The following is a 17,230-nucleotide window of genomic DNA, read 5'->3' on the forward strand; positions in this document are numbered from 1 at the left end:
TACAAGACTCCATCAGGCCTATAAGTCTTAAACCTTAAGTCTATACCAGTCCTTTGGTTCTTTGTACTCTGCCTTAGAAAATGGAAAACACTGTTCAGATGGGTGTAAGCCTTGTCTTTCCAGGTATGTCTGATGCTAGTTTGTGGCAGACACAGACCACCTAACTGCATTATAACCAATTGAGACAGTTATCCAGGGTATGATACCCTTCAGAATCAGTATCATAGCTATCTTAGAGACCTGAGGGTCTGAAGGTAGAATCATAGAAGATTAGGGTTGGAAGAGACCTCATGAGGTCATCTAGTCCAACCCCCTGCTCAAAGCAGGACCAACACCAACTAATTCATGATAGCCAGGGTTTTGTCAAGCCGGGCCTTAAAAACCTCTAAGGATGGAGATTCCACCACCTCTTTAGGTAACCCATTCCAGTGCTTCACCACCCTCCTAGTGAAATCGTGTTTCCTAATATACAACCTAGACCTCCCCCCACTGCAACTTGAGACCATTGCTCCTTGTTCTGTCATTTGCCAAAACTGAGAACAGCCAAGCTCCATCCTCTTTGGAACCCCGCTTCAGATAGTTGAAGTCTGCTATCAAATCCCCCCTCACTCTTTTCTTCTGCAGACTAAACAAGCCCAGTTCCCTCAGCCTCTCCTCGTAAGTCATGTGCCCCAGGCCCCTTATCGTTTTTGTTGCCCTTGGCTGGACACTCTCCAATTTGTTCACATCCTTTCTGTAGTGGGGGGCCCAAAATACTCCAGCTGTGGCCTCACCAGTGCCGAATAGAAGGGAATAATCACTTCCCTCAATCTGCTGGCAATGCTCCTACTAATGCAGCCCAATATGCCGTTAGCTTCTTGGCAACAAGGGCACGCTGCTGACTTATATCCAGCTTCTCATTCGCTGTAATCTCCGGTTCCTTTTTTGCAGAACTGCTGCTTAGCCAGTCGATCCCCAGTCTGTAGCAGTGCATGGGATTCTTCCATCCTAAGTGCAGGACTCTGCACTTGTCCTTGTTGAACTTCATCAAATTTTTTTTGGCCCAATCCTCCAATTTGTCTAGGTCACTCTGGACCCTATCCCTACCCTCCAGCATATCCACCTCTCCCCCCAGCTTAGTGTCATCAGAGAAATTTCTAAGGGTGCAATCCATTCGATCATCCAGATCATTAATGAAGTATTGAACAAAACCGGCCCCAGGACCAACCCCTGGGGCACTCCACTTGATACCAGCTGGCAACTAGACATTGAGCCGTTGATCACTACCCATTGAGCTCGACGATCTGGCCAGCTTTCTATCCAAATTATAGTCCAAAGGTAGACGAAAGGAAGGGGCCACCTCTTGCAAACACAGGTTCCCCACTATGAACTGCAGGTATTTGAAGAGGAAATAATGTATTGAGACATTCAGATGTGCTTTTTGGAGATTTGTAGCTCATAGAAATAAACATTTCTAGATTTTCTTGATTGAGAGAAGCAACAGAGGGTCCTGTGGCACCTTTAAGACTAACAGAAGTATTGGAGCATAAGCTTTCGTGGGTGAATGCCCACTTCATCAGACACAAGTAATGGAAATTTCCTGAGGCACGTATAAATCAGTATGGAGATAACGAGGTTAGTTCAATCAGGGAGGGTGAGGTGTGAACACCAAGGGAGGAGAAACTGCTTCTGTAGCTGGATAGCCATTCACAGTCTTTGTTTAATCGTGATCTGATGGTGTCAAATCTGCAAGATATGATGGAGCTCAGCATATCTAAACCAGCAACACCATCACAGGACCTAACCAGATCAGCTACAACATCACTGGCTCATTCATCTGCACGTCCACCAATGTTATATATGCCATCATGTGCCAGCAATGCCCCTCTGCTATATACATTGGCCAAACTGGACAGTCACTACGCAAGAGGATAAATGGACACAAGTCAGATATCAGGAATGGCAATATACAAAACCCTGTAGGAGAACACTTCAACCTCTCTGTCCACACAATAACAGATGTTACAGCAAAAAAACTTCTGGACCAGACTCCAAAGAGAAACTGCTTAGTTCCAGTTCATTTGTAAATTTGACACCATCAGATCAGGATTAAACAAAGACTGTGAATGGCTATCCAACTACAGAAGCAGTTTCTCCTCCCTTGGTGTCCACACCTCAACTGCTAGCAAAGCACCTCACCCTTCCTGATTGAACTAACCTCGTTATCTCCATACTGATTTATACTTGCCTCTGGAAATTTCCATTACTTGTGTCTAATGAAGTGGGCATTCACCCACGGAAGCTTATGTTCCAATACTTCTGTTAGTCTTAAAGGTGCCACAGGCCCCTCTGTTGCTTTTCACAGATTCAGATTAACACGGCTACCCCTCTGTTACTTGACACCATGCAAGGCACTGCATTTAGCCATATGGAATGGAAATCTATCAACCTCATGAAGAAACTTGCACAAATACAGACAGATATCATCTTCCTTTTCAAATGCAAACGGATGGACATCATACCAAATGGACTGAAGGTGAAAAATCCATTGCTATCTACATACTGCACAGACCACAGTGAGAGATTATGCCATACCCTATCAAAGAAACTGAGGAACCACCTGATCAGCATCCTATACAGCAAACAGAAAAACATCAGAAAAGAACTCTCCAACCTGGAGACTTTCATAAATAACCAACCCTCCACACAAATGGACTTTACTAAAATAAGACAGGAGATCTACATTACACACTTCACCTCTCTACAAAGGAAAAAGGACCGTAAGCTGTCTAAAATCCTACCTGCCACATGGGGCCACAACAGGGGTACCCCTAACTCACCCAGCAATATCGTCAATTTATCCAGCTACACACTCAACCCAGAAGAAGAGTCTGTCCTATCTCGGGGACTCTCTTTTTGCCCCAGCACCCCCATGAACACGATACAGTTCTGCGGTGATCTGGAAGTCTACTTTCGCCACCTCCGACTCAAAATACTTCCAAGATAACACTGAACAGCGCACTGATACAGATACCCTCCCACCAACAACACAGGAAGAAGAACTCCACATGGACTCCTCCTGAGGATCGAAATGACAGTCTGGACCTATACATAGAATGCTTCCGCCGACGTGCACAGGCAGAAATTGTGGAAAAACAACATCGCTTGCCTCATAACCTAGGTCGTGCAGAACGCAATGCCATCCACAGCCTCAGAAACCACCCTGACATTATCATCAAAGAGACTGATAAAGGAGGTGCTGTTGTCATCATGAACAGGTCTGACTACCAGAAGGAGGCTGCCAGACAACTCTCCAATACCAAATTCTACAGGCCACTTTCCTCAGATCCCACTGAGGAATACACTAAGAAACTGCACCATCTACTCAGGACACTACCTACACTAACACAGGAACAAATCAACATACCCTTAGAGCCCCGACCGGGGTTATTCTATCTACTACCCAAGATCCACAAACCTGGAAATCCTGGACACCCCATCATCTCAGGCATTGGCACTCTCACTGAAGGACTGTCTGGATATGTGGACTCCCTACTCAGACCCTATGCCACCAGCACTCCCACTATCTCCGTGATTTCCTGAGAAAACTACAATTCATTGGTGACCTCCCAGAAAACACCATCCTAGCCACCATGGATGTAGAGGCTCTCTACACAAACATCCCACACACAGATGGAATACAAGCTGTCAGGAACAGTATCCCTGATGATGACACAGCACAACTTGTTGCTGAGCTCTGTGACTTTATCCTTGTGACGTTATTGATATAATCTGGGACCATATAGATTATTTTTGCATCCAAGGTCCTGTAGTGGCACCCAGATCTTGTATAAAAGGGGTCAAATGGGGTGTCTAAGACAAGGCTATGGTTTACTGGTTATGATTATGCTGTCTATATGTGTGTATCAGTTTTGTAGTTGAAGTTATGAATATTGGCTCTATACTGTCTGTATGGCAAACTTATGCTATGCTTCTGGGTGACATCCCAGACAAGCTGAGATTAGCTCTGCCTAGCCTGCTTGATGGCCCATTAAGAACCATCAGCTATACAATGGACCCATTGAGAGAAGGCAAATATGCCTTGAGACTCAGCCAAGTATGCAGGGACTGGCCCATGTGACTCCAGACTCCATTTTGCTGTAATTTTCCACAGTAAGAACAAAGAGGTGTTCTTACACCTGGAAAAGACTATATAAGGCTGATGCCTCATCTCCATCGGGTCTTCAATCCTGCTTCATACCTCTGGAAGAACTTTGCTACAAGCTGAAGCTTTGAACAAAGGACTGAGGACCCATCCCAGCAGGGGATGTATTCCAGAGACTTGATTTGAACCTGCAGTTTATTCTATCACTGCTGCAAGCCTGAACCAAAAACTTTGCCATTACTGTATGTAATTGATTCCATTTAACCAATTCTAACTCTCATCTCTATCTTTTTCCTTTTATGAATAAACCTTTAGATTTTAGATTCTAAAGGACTGGCAACAGCGTGATTTGTGGGTAAGATCTGATTTGTATATTGACCTGAGTCTGGGGCTTGGTCCTTTGGGATCAGGAGAATCTTTTTCTTTTACTTGGGTATTGGTTTTCATAACCATTTGTCCCCATAACGAGTGGCACTGGTGGTAATACTGTGAAACTGGAGTGTCTAAGGAGATTGCTTGTGAGACTTGCGGTTAGCCAGTGGGGTGAGACCGAAGTCCTCTTAGTCTGGCTGGTTTGGTTTGACTTAGAGGTGGAAAAAACCCCAGCCTTGGGCTGTAACTGCCCTGTTTGAGCAATTTGTCCTGAGTTGGCACTCTCAGTTGGGTTCCGCCAGAACCGCATTGTCACAATCCTCACGCACAATTATTTCAAATTTGGTAACAATATATACCTCCAGACCAGTGGCACCGCCATCGGCACCTGCATGGCCCCACAATATGCCAACATTTTTATGGCTGACCTGGAACAATGCTTCCTCAGCTCTCGTCCATTCACGCCCCTTCTCTACCTACACTACATTGATGACATCATCATCTGGACACATGGAAAGGAGACCCTGGAAGAATTCCACCATGATTTCAACAGTTTCCACCCCACCATCAACCTCAGCCTGGACCAATCTACACGGGAGGTCCACTTCCTAGACATCACAGTACAAATAAGCGATGGCCACGTTAACACCACCCTGTACCGAAAACCCACCGACTGCTACGCCTACCTTCATGCCTCCAGCTTCCACCCCGGACACACCACGCGATCCATCGTCTACAGCCAAGCGCTGAGGTACAACCACATCTGCTCCAACCCCTCAGACAGAGACCAACACCTACAAGATCTTCACCGAGCATTCTCAAAACTACGATACCCACACAAGGAAATAAAGAAACAAATCAACAGAGCCAGACATGTACCCAGAAGCCTCCTGCTACAAGACAGGCCCAAAAAAGAAACCAACAGAACTCCACTGGCCATCACCTACAGTCCTCAGCTTAAACGCATCATCCATGATCTACAACCCATCCTGGACAATGATCCCTCACTTTCACAGATCTTTGGGAGGCAGGCCAGTCCTTGCCTACAGACAACCCACCAACCTTAAGCATATTCTCACCAGCAACCACGCACCACACCATAACAACTCTAACTCAGGAACCATCCCATGCAACAAACCTCGATGCCAACTCTGCCCACATATCTACACCAGCGACACCATCACAGGACCTAACCAGATCAGCTACAACATCACCGGCTCATTCACCTGCATGTCCACCAATGTTATATGTGCCATCATGTGCCAGCAATGCCCCTCTGCTATGTACATTGGCCAAACTGGACAGTCACTACGCAAGAGGATAAATGGACCCAAGTCAGATATCAGGAATGGCAATATACAAAAACCTGTAGGAGAACACTTCAACCTCCCTGTCCACACAATAACAGATGTAAAGGTAGCCATCTTACAGCAAAAAAAACTTCAGGACCAGACTCCAAAGAGAAACTGCTGAGCTCCAGTTCATTTGCAAATTTGACACCATCAGATCAGGATTAAACAAACACTGTGAATGGCTATCCAACTACAGAAGCAGTTTCTCCTCCCTTGGCGTTCACACCTCAACTGCTAGCAGAGCACCTCACCCTCCCTGATTGAACTAACCTCATTATCTCCATACTGATTTATACCTGCCTCTGGAAATTTCCATTACTTGCGTCTGATGAAGTGGGCATTCACCCACGAAAGCTTATGCTCCAGTACTTCTGTTAGTCTTAAAGGTGCCACAGGACCCTCTGTTGCTTTTTACAGATTCAGACTAACACGGCTACCCCTCTATTGATTGAGAGAGGTGCTCCACCCAGAATCTTACTGCTCATTATAAAGGAGATCAGTCTAGATCTGGGAGTGTGTGCCCATCCCCTTTTGGGAATCCAGGGCTATGGTTTTCAAACATAGGATTCTAAAATTAGGCTTCTAAATCCATATGTAGACTTCCATTAACTTCAATGGAAGCTACTGAGTGCTTTGCATTTTTAAAAACCAGGTCACTTATTTATGGATTTGAATTCCTCATTTTAGGATTCTATCTTTGAATACCTTGGCCCAGTAAATCTGAAATAGGTACCCTCTCAAGGGTGGGACAGGTGAAATTGCACACAGTGAAGAAGATATTGAAGGAGTCCCAAAGAGATGTCTATTGGGAGAGAGCAAAGAAAATTAAGGAAGGAACATGAAATGTGAAAAGTAGCCACATTGTATCATATAAAATACAATTTATCCTCAGTAGTTTTAGTCCACACTGGGTGTAGTCTTTCAAACCTGTTCCCAATAAGAGAGAAGATATAGATTGGCTAGCTTTTGTTTACTGGAGAAGGAGCTAAAGAAACTGCTTATGTTTGGAACCTCAGGAGGATACCAAGAATTAATCCTTTGCCCTGTAGAGGAAGCGAATGAGCAAAAGGGCTGCTTTTGATCCATACTATTGTCTTTTTATAGCTCTTGCCCCAAGGAAAGAGAGGAAAAAAATGCTGCTATAGGGAGTTTGATCTGGTTTGAAGCTTACCTTATTGCTGTGTCTGAGGCCTCATTAAACAGCTTTAATGCATCAAAGGGACATTGGATCGTAGGGCTCTTAGAAATGACGTTTACTTAGCAGGATCACAGCCCAATCTGCTTCCTTACTATTTCATTTTCTGTATGCCCTCCATAAATCCAATTCATACTCTTACAAATCATTAATACTCTCAGTGTGGCCTGGATGGAAACATTGATATGGGATCCATTGTTTGACAGAGATTGCACTGAGCTCAATGAGCTACCTCTACTCTTTGTTTTCAGTTAAAGATTGATAATTAAAGAGACTAGCATTTCGTAGATTCATAGAATTTTAAGATTGTTAGGATCATCTATTCTAATCTGACCTCCTACATATGTAGGCTATAGCATTTCACATAGTGATTCCTGTCTCAAGCTTATAACTTCAGTTTTGAGGTACAGAATCTTTTAGAAAGACATTCAATCTTGATTTAAAGAGTTCAAGTAATGGGCAAGTGATGGTAAGTTGTTCCAATGGAGGAGAAGGTTAAAGGACTAGAGACCCAAGTATCAACCCTACGTTGCATCAGAGAAAATGAAGACTTTCTGGATAGAAGTCAGCATTTGGCACTGCAGGCACAGCATGCTGAAGAATCAGAGAGGGCAGTGCAGAATGGGGAAGAAAATTGGCAGCATGCGACCTCCCAGAAGAAGAAAGAGGAGAATCCATGTACTCCCAATGCAGATAGAGCTAAGAAACTGTTTTCAGGCTCTCTGCACAGGTACTACGGAGGAGAATGGTTTGGAAGAGTCATCTGAGGGAAGGGATCAGAAGGAGACCCTATTGACCAGAAGGCATGGGATTCATTGTCCTAGGGATGGGGGTTCCCCGACCACCACTCCTAAGAGGAGACGGGTGGTGGTGGTCGGGGACTCCCTGCTAAGGGGGATGGAGTCCTCCATCTGCCGTACCGACCAGGAAACTCCAAAAGTGTGCTCCTTGCCTGGATCTAGAATTCAGGATGTCTGCTGAGACTGATCAAGCCTTTGGACTGCTACCCCTTCCTACTTCTCCATGTGGGCACCCATGATACTGCCAAGAATGACCTTGAGTGGGTCACTGCAAACTATGTGGCTCTGGGAAGAAGGATAAAGGAGTTTGAGGCACAAGTTGTGTTCTCATCCATCCTCCCTGTTGAAGGAAAAGGCCCAGGTAGGGACCGTCGAATTGTGGAAGTAAATGCGTGGTTACACAGGTGGTGTCGGAGAGAGGGCTTTGGATTCTTCAACTATGGGATGTTGCTCCAGGAAGGAGGATTGCTAGGAAGAGATGGGATCCACCTAACAGAGAGCATCTTCGCAGGCAGGCTTGCTCACCTAGTGAGGAGAGCTTTCACCGGATGATGGAGACCTAAGCCCTGAGGTAAGTGAGGAAGTGGGATACCAGTAGGAAACACAAGGAGGAGGTTGCAACTGGAGAGGCCTCCTGATTCATACTGAGAAAGTAGGGGAATTGGCTCGTTATTATAGGTGCCTGTACGTGAACACAAGAAACTTGGGAAACAAGCAGGAAGAATTGGAAGCCCTGGCATAGTAACAGAACTATGATGTGACTGGAATAATGGAGACTTGGTGGAGTAATTCACATGATTGGAGCACTGTCATGGATGGTATAAACTGTTCAGGAAGGACAGGCGGGGGAGAAAAGGTGGAGGATTTACACTGTATGTAAGAGAGCAGTATGATTTCTCAGCGCTCCAGTATGAAACGGGAGAAAAGCCTGTTTAGTTATGTTTAGAGGTGAGAGCAACAGTGCTGATGTTGGAGTGGACATCTTCGGTAGACCACCAGACCAGGAGAATGAGGTAGATTAGGCTTTCATTGGACAACTAACAGAAGTTTCCAGATCCCAGGCCCTGGTTCTCCTGCAGACTTCAATCACCCTGACGTTATACCTTGACTTTAGCAAAGCTTTTGATACGGTCTCCCACAGTATTCTTGCTAGCAAGTTAAAAAAGTATGGATTGCATGAATGGACTATAAGATGGATAGAAAGCTGGCTAGATCATCGGCCTCAACGGATAGCGATTAAAGGCTCAATGTCTAGTTGGCAGCCAGTATCAAGTGGAGTGCCCCAGGGGTCGGTCCTGCGGCTGGTTGTGTTCAACATCTTCATTAATTATCTGGATGATGGGATGGATTGCACCCTTAGCAAGTTTGTGGATGACACTAAGCTGGGGGAGAAAAGTAGATACACTGGAAGGTAGGGCTAGGGTCCAGAGTGACCTAGACAAGTTGGAGGATTGGGCCAAAAGAAATCTGATGAGGTTCAACAAGGACAAGTGCAGAGTCCTGCACTTAGGATGGAAGAATCCCATGCACTGCTACAGGCTGGGGACCGACTGGCTAAGCGGCAGTTCTGCAGTAAAGGACCTTCGGATTACAGTGGACGAGAATCTGGATATGAGTCAACAGTGTGCCCTTGTTGCCAAGAAGGCTAATGGCATATTGGGCTGCATTAGTAGAAGCGTTGCCAGAAGATCAAGGGAAGTGATTATTCCCCTCTATTCGGCATTGGTGAGGCCACATCTGGAGTATTGCATCCAGTTTTGGGCCCCCCACTACAGAAAGGATGTGAACAAATTGGAGAGAGTCCAGCCGAGGGCAACAAAAATGATCAGGGGGCTGGGGCACATGACTTATGAGGAGAGGCTGAGGGAATTGGGCTTATTTAGTCTGCAGAGGAGAAGAGTGGGAGAGGAGGGATTTGATAGCAGCCTTCAACTACCTGAAGGAGGGTTCCAAAGAGGATAGAGCTAGGTTGTTCTCAGTGAAGGCAGATGACAGAACCAGGAGCAATGGTCTCAAATTGCAGTGGGGGAGTTCTAGGTTGTATATTAGGAAACACTATTTCACTAGGAGGCTGGTGAAGCACTGGAATGGGTTAGCTAGGGAGGTGGTGGAATCTCTATCCTTAGAGGTTATTAAGGCCCAGCTTAACAAAGCCCTGGCTGGGATGATGATGCTTTGAGAAGGGGGTTGGACTAGATGACCTCATGAGGTCTCTTCCAACCCATTCTTCTATGATGCTAAATTACCATCACTATATATATCTTATTTCTAGCCTGAATTAGTTTAGCTTATTCTTTTAACATTCCAATTTTTTTTGTCTGTGTTTGATAAAGAGCCATATCCTTTTAAAAAACTTTTCCCTGTGTATGTACTTCCAGTTTGAGATCAAATAACCCTTAAAGTTTACTTAGTTAAGCTGAATAGATTGAGCCTGTCTAGTCTCTCCTTCTAAGGAATATTTTTCAAGCCTCAAATAATTATTGTAACTTATTTGAACCCTTTTCAGTTTCAGAGTAGCAGCCGTGTTAGTCTGTATCCGCAAAAAGAAGAACAGGAGGACTTGTGGCACCTTAGAGACTAACAAATTTATTAGAGCATAAGCTTTCGTGGACTACAGCCCACTTCTTCGGATGCATATAGCATACAGCTATATGCATCCGAAGAAGTGGGCTGTAGTCCACGAAAGCTTATGCTCTAATAAATTTGTTAGTCTCTAAGGTGCCACAAGTCCTCCTGTTCTTCCTTTTCAGTTTGTTATCCTTTTTTCAATAGTGGGCACCAGATCTGGACACATTTTTCAAGTAGAATTCTCATTTATTCCATATACAGTGGTAACAACACCTCCCTACTTCTGAAACACTATAATCTCCTGCTTATACATTCAAGGAATTCATTTGCTTTTTTTAGCCCCAATAGCATACTGCCAATCCTATATTCAGTTGATTATCCACCATGACCCCCAAGTCCTTTTCTGAATCACTGCTTTTCAGCATACAGTCCCCCATCTAATAAGTGTGACCTATATTCTTGGTTCTCAGATGACTAACCTTGCATTTAGATGTATTAAAGCTCATTGAACCAGTTTACCATACAATCTGGATCACTCTGTACAACTGATCTGTCCTTGTCGTTATTTATCTCTTCACCAATTTACCTCTTCACAAATTCAGTAGAGGATTACCAACAATTATTTTCCTGAGTTTAGACAAATATTCCCCATTCCCAAAAGAAAAATAAATTAAGATGCTGGCAAGTAAAAAGGCCAATTTTAGGTTGTGTGGCTGTGCTTTGTATGAAGTAGCACCTTAAATTTGCATATTCTGGTTTTCATAAGTTTTTGTGATTTTTTGTTTTGTTTTTAATTTTAAGCTAATATTCTTTTGGGGTTTTTTTTAGCAAGACCTTCTCTGAAGAGTCCTGTGTTTTTAACTATTGAATGTAGGGTTTTCCTTCTCCCAGAAGTATACCGTGAGAAGAAAACTCTGTTATGTAAAATAAAACTTCATTTACAAAACAAAAAAAATGTTAAAGCAGAGTTATATATATTAGGGGGAGGAATTTGGGACCAAAACTTTTATTCAGTGAGCTGTCTTTGTGGGATGGTTACCTAATAGTTCATTGCAGACTGATGTAGGAAGATAAATTTCCAAATAGGAATTAAATTTTCCATTAATTGAACAAAATGTAATTGTCCATTCCCCCCCCCAATCACCTAATATGAAATACTCTGAATTAGGAAACAAAGTGTCTCAATTTTTATTATGTGGCATTGTACACACTGTACACCCAAATAAGCTTCAGAAGTTTTGCTAGTAAATAATTGGCTAGATTTTGTGGTGGTAGGTACTGTATTACAATTAATCAGCATTTGGCATGTGAACATTTAAAAACCTGACATGAAATGGCTAATGTTTTAAAATGTGTTTTTATTTACTATTAAATATTGCTGTATATTAACATTTTTCAAAATCCCAACAGGAAGAAATGGATAGCAACCCCATGGTATCATCTCTTCTTAATAAGCTAGCAAATTATACCAATCTGACTCAGGGAGTGGTAGAACATGAAGCAGATGAAGACAGCAAACGAAAAGAAATCAAGGTATCCAAACTTTTGAAAATTATAATTATTGTTATTATGTAGTATTTTCATTACAATGCTAGGCATTGTGTAAACACAAGGGAGGCATGGTTCCTGTCCTGAACAGTTAATCCTTTTAGGGCTGGTCTACACTAAAAAATTAGGTCAGCTTAACTACATCACTCAGGGCTGTGAAAAAATCCGCACCCAATGCAATGTAGGAATTTACATTGGCATAGCTAAATCTTTCAGGGGTGTGAAAACTCCATATCCTGAGTGACATAGCTATGCCGACCTAACCCCCATATAGAAAGTGCTAGGTCGATGGAACAATTCTTCTGTTGATCTAGCTAGCGCTTCTTGGAGAGGTTGATTTACATTGATGAAGGATCCCCTTCCTTTGCTGTAGTAAGTGTCTGCACTATAGTAGTGCAGCTGTAGCTGTGCTGCTTTAGCACTTGTAGTGTAGAAATACCCTAAGAGCATGTCTAGATTGCAGCTGGGAGGGTGCTTCCCAGAATAGATAGACAGACATGCACTAGCTCTGCTTGAGCTAGCCTGCTAAAAATAACATGGCCATGGCAGCCTGGGTTAGCCACCTGAGTATGTACCCAGGGGTCAGGCAGGTTTGTACTCAGGTGGCCAGACTGAGCTACCACTCATTCTGCCTCAGCCATGTTGCTATTTTTAGTATGCTAGCTTGATCAGAACTAGTGTGTGTCTGTTTACCTGTGCTGGGAAGCACGCTCCCAGCTGCTGTGTAGACATAGCTTAAAAGACAAACTGACTAAAGGTAAGGGAAAGGGGCACAATGCACAAAGTGGTTAAGCTGGTGATAGAAAACATCTTAATAAATTATTAGCGCTGTCAATCGCAGTTAACTCACACGATTAACTCAAAAAAATTAATTGCGGTTAAAAAAAATTAATTGCGATTAATCACACTTAAAACAATAGAATACCAAGTGAAATTTTATTAAATATTTTTGGATGTTTTTCTACATTTTCAATATTGATTTCAATTACAACACAGAATACAAAGTGCACAGCACTCACTTTATATTATTTTGGATTATAAATATATGCACTGTAAAAATGATAAACAAAAGAAATAGTATTTTTCAATTCACCTCATACAAGTACTAAAGAGCAATCTCTTTATTGTGAAAGTGTAACTTACAAATGCACATTTTGGGGGTTTCATAACTGCACTCAAAAACAAAACAGTGTAAAACGTTAGAGAGTACAAGTCCACTCAGTCCTACTTCTTATTCTGCCAATCGCTAAAACAAACAAGTTTGTTTACATTGACAGGAGAAACTGCTGCATGCTTCTTATTTACAATGTCACCTGATAGTGAGAACAGGCATTCGCATGGCACTTTTGTAGCCGGCATTGCAAGGTATTTATATGCCAGATATGCTAAACATTTGTATTCCCCTTCATGCTTCAGCCACCATTCCAGAGGACATGCTTCCAGGCAGATGATCCTCGTTTAAAAAAAAAATGCGTCAATTAAATTTGTGACTGTATTCCTTGGGGGGAGAATTGTATGTCTCCTGCTCTGTTTTACCCGAATTCTGCATATATTTCATGTTATAGCAGTCTTGGATGATGACCCAGCACATGTTCGTTTAAGAACACTTTCACAGCAGATTTGACAAAACGTAAAGATGGTACCAGTGTGAGATTTTAAAAATAGCTACAGCACTCAGCCCAAAGTTTAAGAATCTGAAGTGCCTTCCAAAATCTGAGAGGGACGAGGTGTGAAGCATGTTTTTAGAAATCTTAAAAGAGAAATGCACTGCTGCAGAAACTACAGAACCAAAATAAATAAATAAATAAAAAGAACCTTCTGCTGGTGGCATCTGACTCAGATGATGAAAATGAACATGCGTCAGTCCACACAGCATGGACATGTCCTCTGGAATGGTGGTTGAAGCATGAAGGGACATATGAATCTTTAGCGCATCTGGCACGTAACTATCGTGCAACGCCAGCTACAACAGTGCCATGCGAACACCTGTTCTCACTTTCAGGTGACATTGTAAACAAGAAGCAGGCAGCATTATCTCCTGCAAATTGTAACCAACCTTGTTTGTCTGAGTGATTGGTTGAGCAAGAAGTAGGACTGAGTGGACTTATGGACTCTAAAGTTTTACATTGTTTTATTTTTGAATAGATTTTTTTTACATAATTCTACATTTGTAAGTTTAACTTTCATGATAAAGAGATTGCACTACAGTACTTGTATGAGGTGAATTGAAAAATACAATATTTTTGTTTTTTTACAGTGCAAATATTTGTAATAAAAATAAATATAAAATGAGCACTGTACACGTATTCTGTATTGTAATTTAAATTAATATATTTGAAAATGTAGTAAACATCCAAAAATATTTAAAATAAATGGTATTCTATTGTTGTTTAACAGCGCAATTAATTGTGATTAACTTTTTTAATCACTTGACAGCCCAATAAATTATATCTTTTAAATACTTTTTTTATTATAAGTGGGGATTATAACACCCCCTATTATTAAGGTTCCCATGATAAGACCCTGTTTTCAGTTGCTTATGACTGCGAATCTCACTATTTGGCTGATTGGTTAAATTTTTCCATGTGATGTGTCTGCCTGACCCTTATTTTTGGAGGGAAATGTCAAGCAAACTGAGGCATTTCAAAGAACATTTCAGAGAACGTTGTTTCGCTACTGTTGAAACAAAATCTGGCAACCTTTTCTCTGAACCACCTCCATGCTTTGGAGCAAGGACTTGAAATTTGGCAAGTGGAGTTGCCTTTGTATCGAGCATATGCCTTTTGCCATTCCTCCAAAAACCTTATCATATTTGGCCAAGATATAAGCTTCTGAAATATCAGTTTGCACATGCTTAGTACAGACTTGTTGGTGTTTAACAGCTAAAATCTACAAAGATTTTGACCTCACTAAGCATGCTCCATCTCCTCACAGTTTCTACGTGTAACCAGACTGTTTATATACCATCCCTACATAGCCACTGAGGATGCTCCAACTCCGGGCTAAGGTGACTCAGAGGGACATTCCCTGTAATTGCTGCTCATAGCTGCTCTGGGCAAGCATGGGGCCAGGCACTGGAACTGAGAGTAGAGAGTCTGTCTCTCCTGTGTTGTCAGTTACCCCACTGTTAGTACCCAGACGGCACAGAAACTGGGACTGAAAGGTGGGGAGAAAAACTGGAACTGGGGGCTGGATGAGGAAAATACTGGGAATGGCTGGACAAGGAGACTGGGAGCCAATGAGAGAAATGCGAGGATGACTGGGAACCATTTGGCTAGGGTTGGTGGATAAACACTGAAATTGCATGAGGGATCATAGAATCATAGAATATCAGAGTTGGAAGGGACCTCAAGAGGTCATCTAGTCCAACCCCCTGCTCAAAGCAGGACCAATTCCCAGCTAAATCATCCCAGCCAGGGCTTTGTCAAGCTGGGCCTTAAAAACCTCCAAGGAAGGAGACTCCACCACCTCCCTAGGTAACGCATTCCAGTGTTTCACCAGCCTCCTAGTGAAATAGTTTTTCCTGATATCCAACCTGGACCTTCCCCACTGCAACTTGAGACCATTGCTCCTTGTTCTGTCATCTGCCACCACTGAGAACAGCCGAGCTCCATCCTCTTTGGAACCCCCCTTCAGGTAGTTGAAGGCTGCTATCAAATCCCCCCCCATTCTTCTCTTCTGGAGAATAAACAATCCCAGTTCCCTCAGCCTCTCCTCATAAGTCATGTGCTCCAGACCCCTAATCATTTTTGTTGCCCTCCGCTGGACTCTTTCCAATTTTTCCACATCCTTCTTGTAGTGTGGGGCCCAAAACTGGACACAGTATTCCAGATGAGGCCTCACCAATGTCGAATAAAGGGGAACGATCATGTTCCTCGATCTGCTGGCAATGCCCCTACTTATACAGCCCAAAATGCCGTTAGCCTTCTTGGCAACAAGAGCACACTGTTGACTCATATCCAGCTTCTCGTCCACTGTGACCCCTAGGTCCTTTTCTGCAGACCTGCTACCTAGCCATTCGGTCCCTAGTCTGTAGCAGTGCCTGGGATTCTTCCGTCCTAAGTGCAGGACTCTGCACTTGTCCTTGTTGAACCTCATCAGGTTTTTTTCGGCCCAATCCTCTAATTTGTCTAGGTCCCTCTGTATCCGATCCCTACCCTCTAGTGTATCTACCACGCCTCCTAGTTTAGTGTCATCTGCAAACTTGCTGAGAGTGCAGTCCACACCATCCTCCAGATCATTAATAAAGATATTAAACAAAACCGGCCCCAGGACCGACCCTTGGGGCACTCCGCTTGAAACCGGCTGCCAACTAGACATGGATCACTACCCGTTGAGCCCAACGATCTAGCCAGCTTTCTATCCACCTTACAGTCCATTCATCCAGCCCATACTTCTTTAACTTGGCGACAAGAATACTGTGGGAGACCGTATCAAAAGCTTTGCTAAAGTCAAGGAATAAGACATCCACTGCTTTCCCCTCATCCACAGAGCCAGTTATCTCATCATAGAAGGCAATTAGGTTAGTCAGGCACGACTTCCCCTTCGTGAATCCATGCTGACTGTTCCTGATCACTTTCCTCTCCTCTAAATGTTTCATAATTGATTCCTTGAGTACCTGCTCCATGATTTTTCCAGGGACTGAGGTGAGGCTGACTGGCCTGTAGTTCCCCGGATCCTCCTCCTTCCCTTTTTTAAAGATGGGCACTACATTAGCCTTTTTCCAGTCATCTGGGACCTCCCCCGATCGCCATGAGTTTTAAAAAATAATGGCTAATGGCTCTGCAATCTCACCTGCCAACTCCTTTAGCACCCTCGGATGCAGCGCATCCGGCCCCATGGACTTGTGCACGTCCAGTTTTTCTAAATAGTCCCGAACCACTTCTTTCTCCACAGAGGGTTGGTCACCTTCTCCCCATGCTGTACTGCCCAGTGCAGTAATCTGGGAGCTGACCTTGTGCGTGAAGACAGAGGCAAAAAAATCATTGAGTACATTAGCTTTTTCCACATCCTCGGTCACTAGGTTGCCTCCCTCATTCAGTAAGGGGCCCACACTTTCCTTGATTTTCTTCTTGTTGCTAACATACCTGAAGAAACCCTTCTTGTTACTCTTAACATCTCTTGCTAACTGCAACTCCAAGTGTGATTTGGCCTTCCTGATTTCATTCCTGCACGCCTGAGCAATATTTTTATACTCCTCCCTGGTCATTTGTCCAATGAGGAGTATAAAAATATTGCTCAGGCGTGCAGG

At 43.3% G+C, this 17,230-nt stretch overlaps 1 protein-coding gene across 4 annotated transcripts in view; it reads left to right on the forward strand.

The window, feature by feature from the left end:
- Nucleotides 1-17,230, forward strand: part of SLC12A7 (solute carrier family 12 member 7) — a 354,616-nt gene that overhangs the window by 156,617 nt on the left and 180,769 nt on the right. For all 4 annotated transcript variants that reach the window (XM_065584171.1, XM_065584173.1, XM_065584170.1 and 1 more), the window contains exon 3: nt 11,842-11,964. In XM_065584171.1, the coding sequence (XP_065440243.1) occupies nt 11,842-11,964 (123 nt within the window). The remainder of the gene's footprint in view (nt 1-11,841; nt 11,965-17,230) is intronic.

This window comes from Chrysemys picta, chromosome 2 (assembly GCF_011386835.1).
Source record: "Chrysemys picta bellii isolate R12L10 chromosome 2, ASM1138683v2, whole genome shotgun sequence".
Taxonomy (NCBI): domain Eukaryota; kingdom Metazoa; phylum Chordata; order Testudines; family Emydidae; genus Chrysemys; species Chrysemys picta.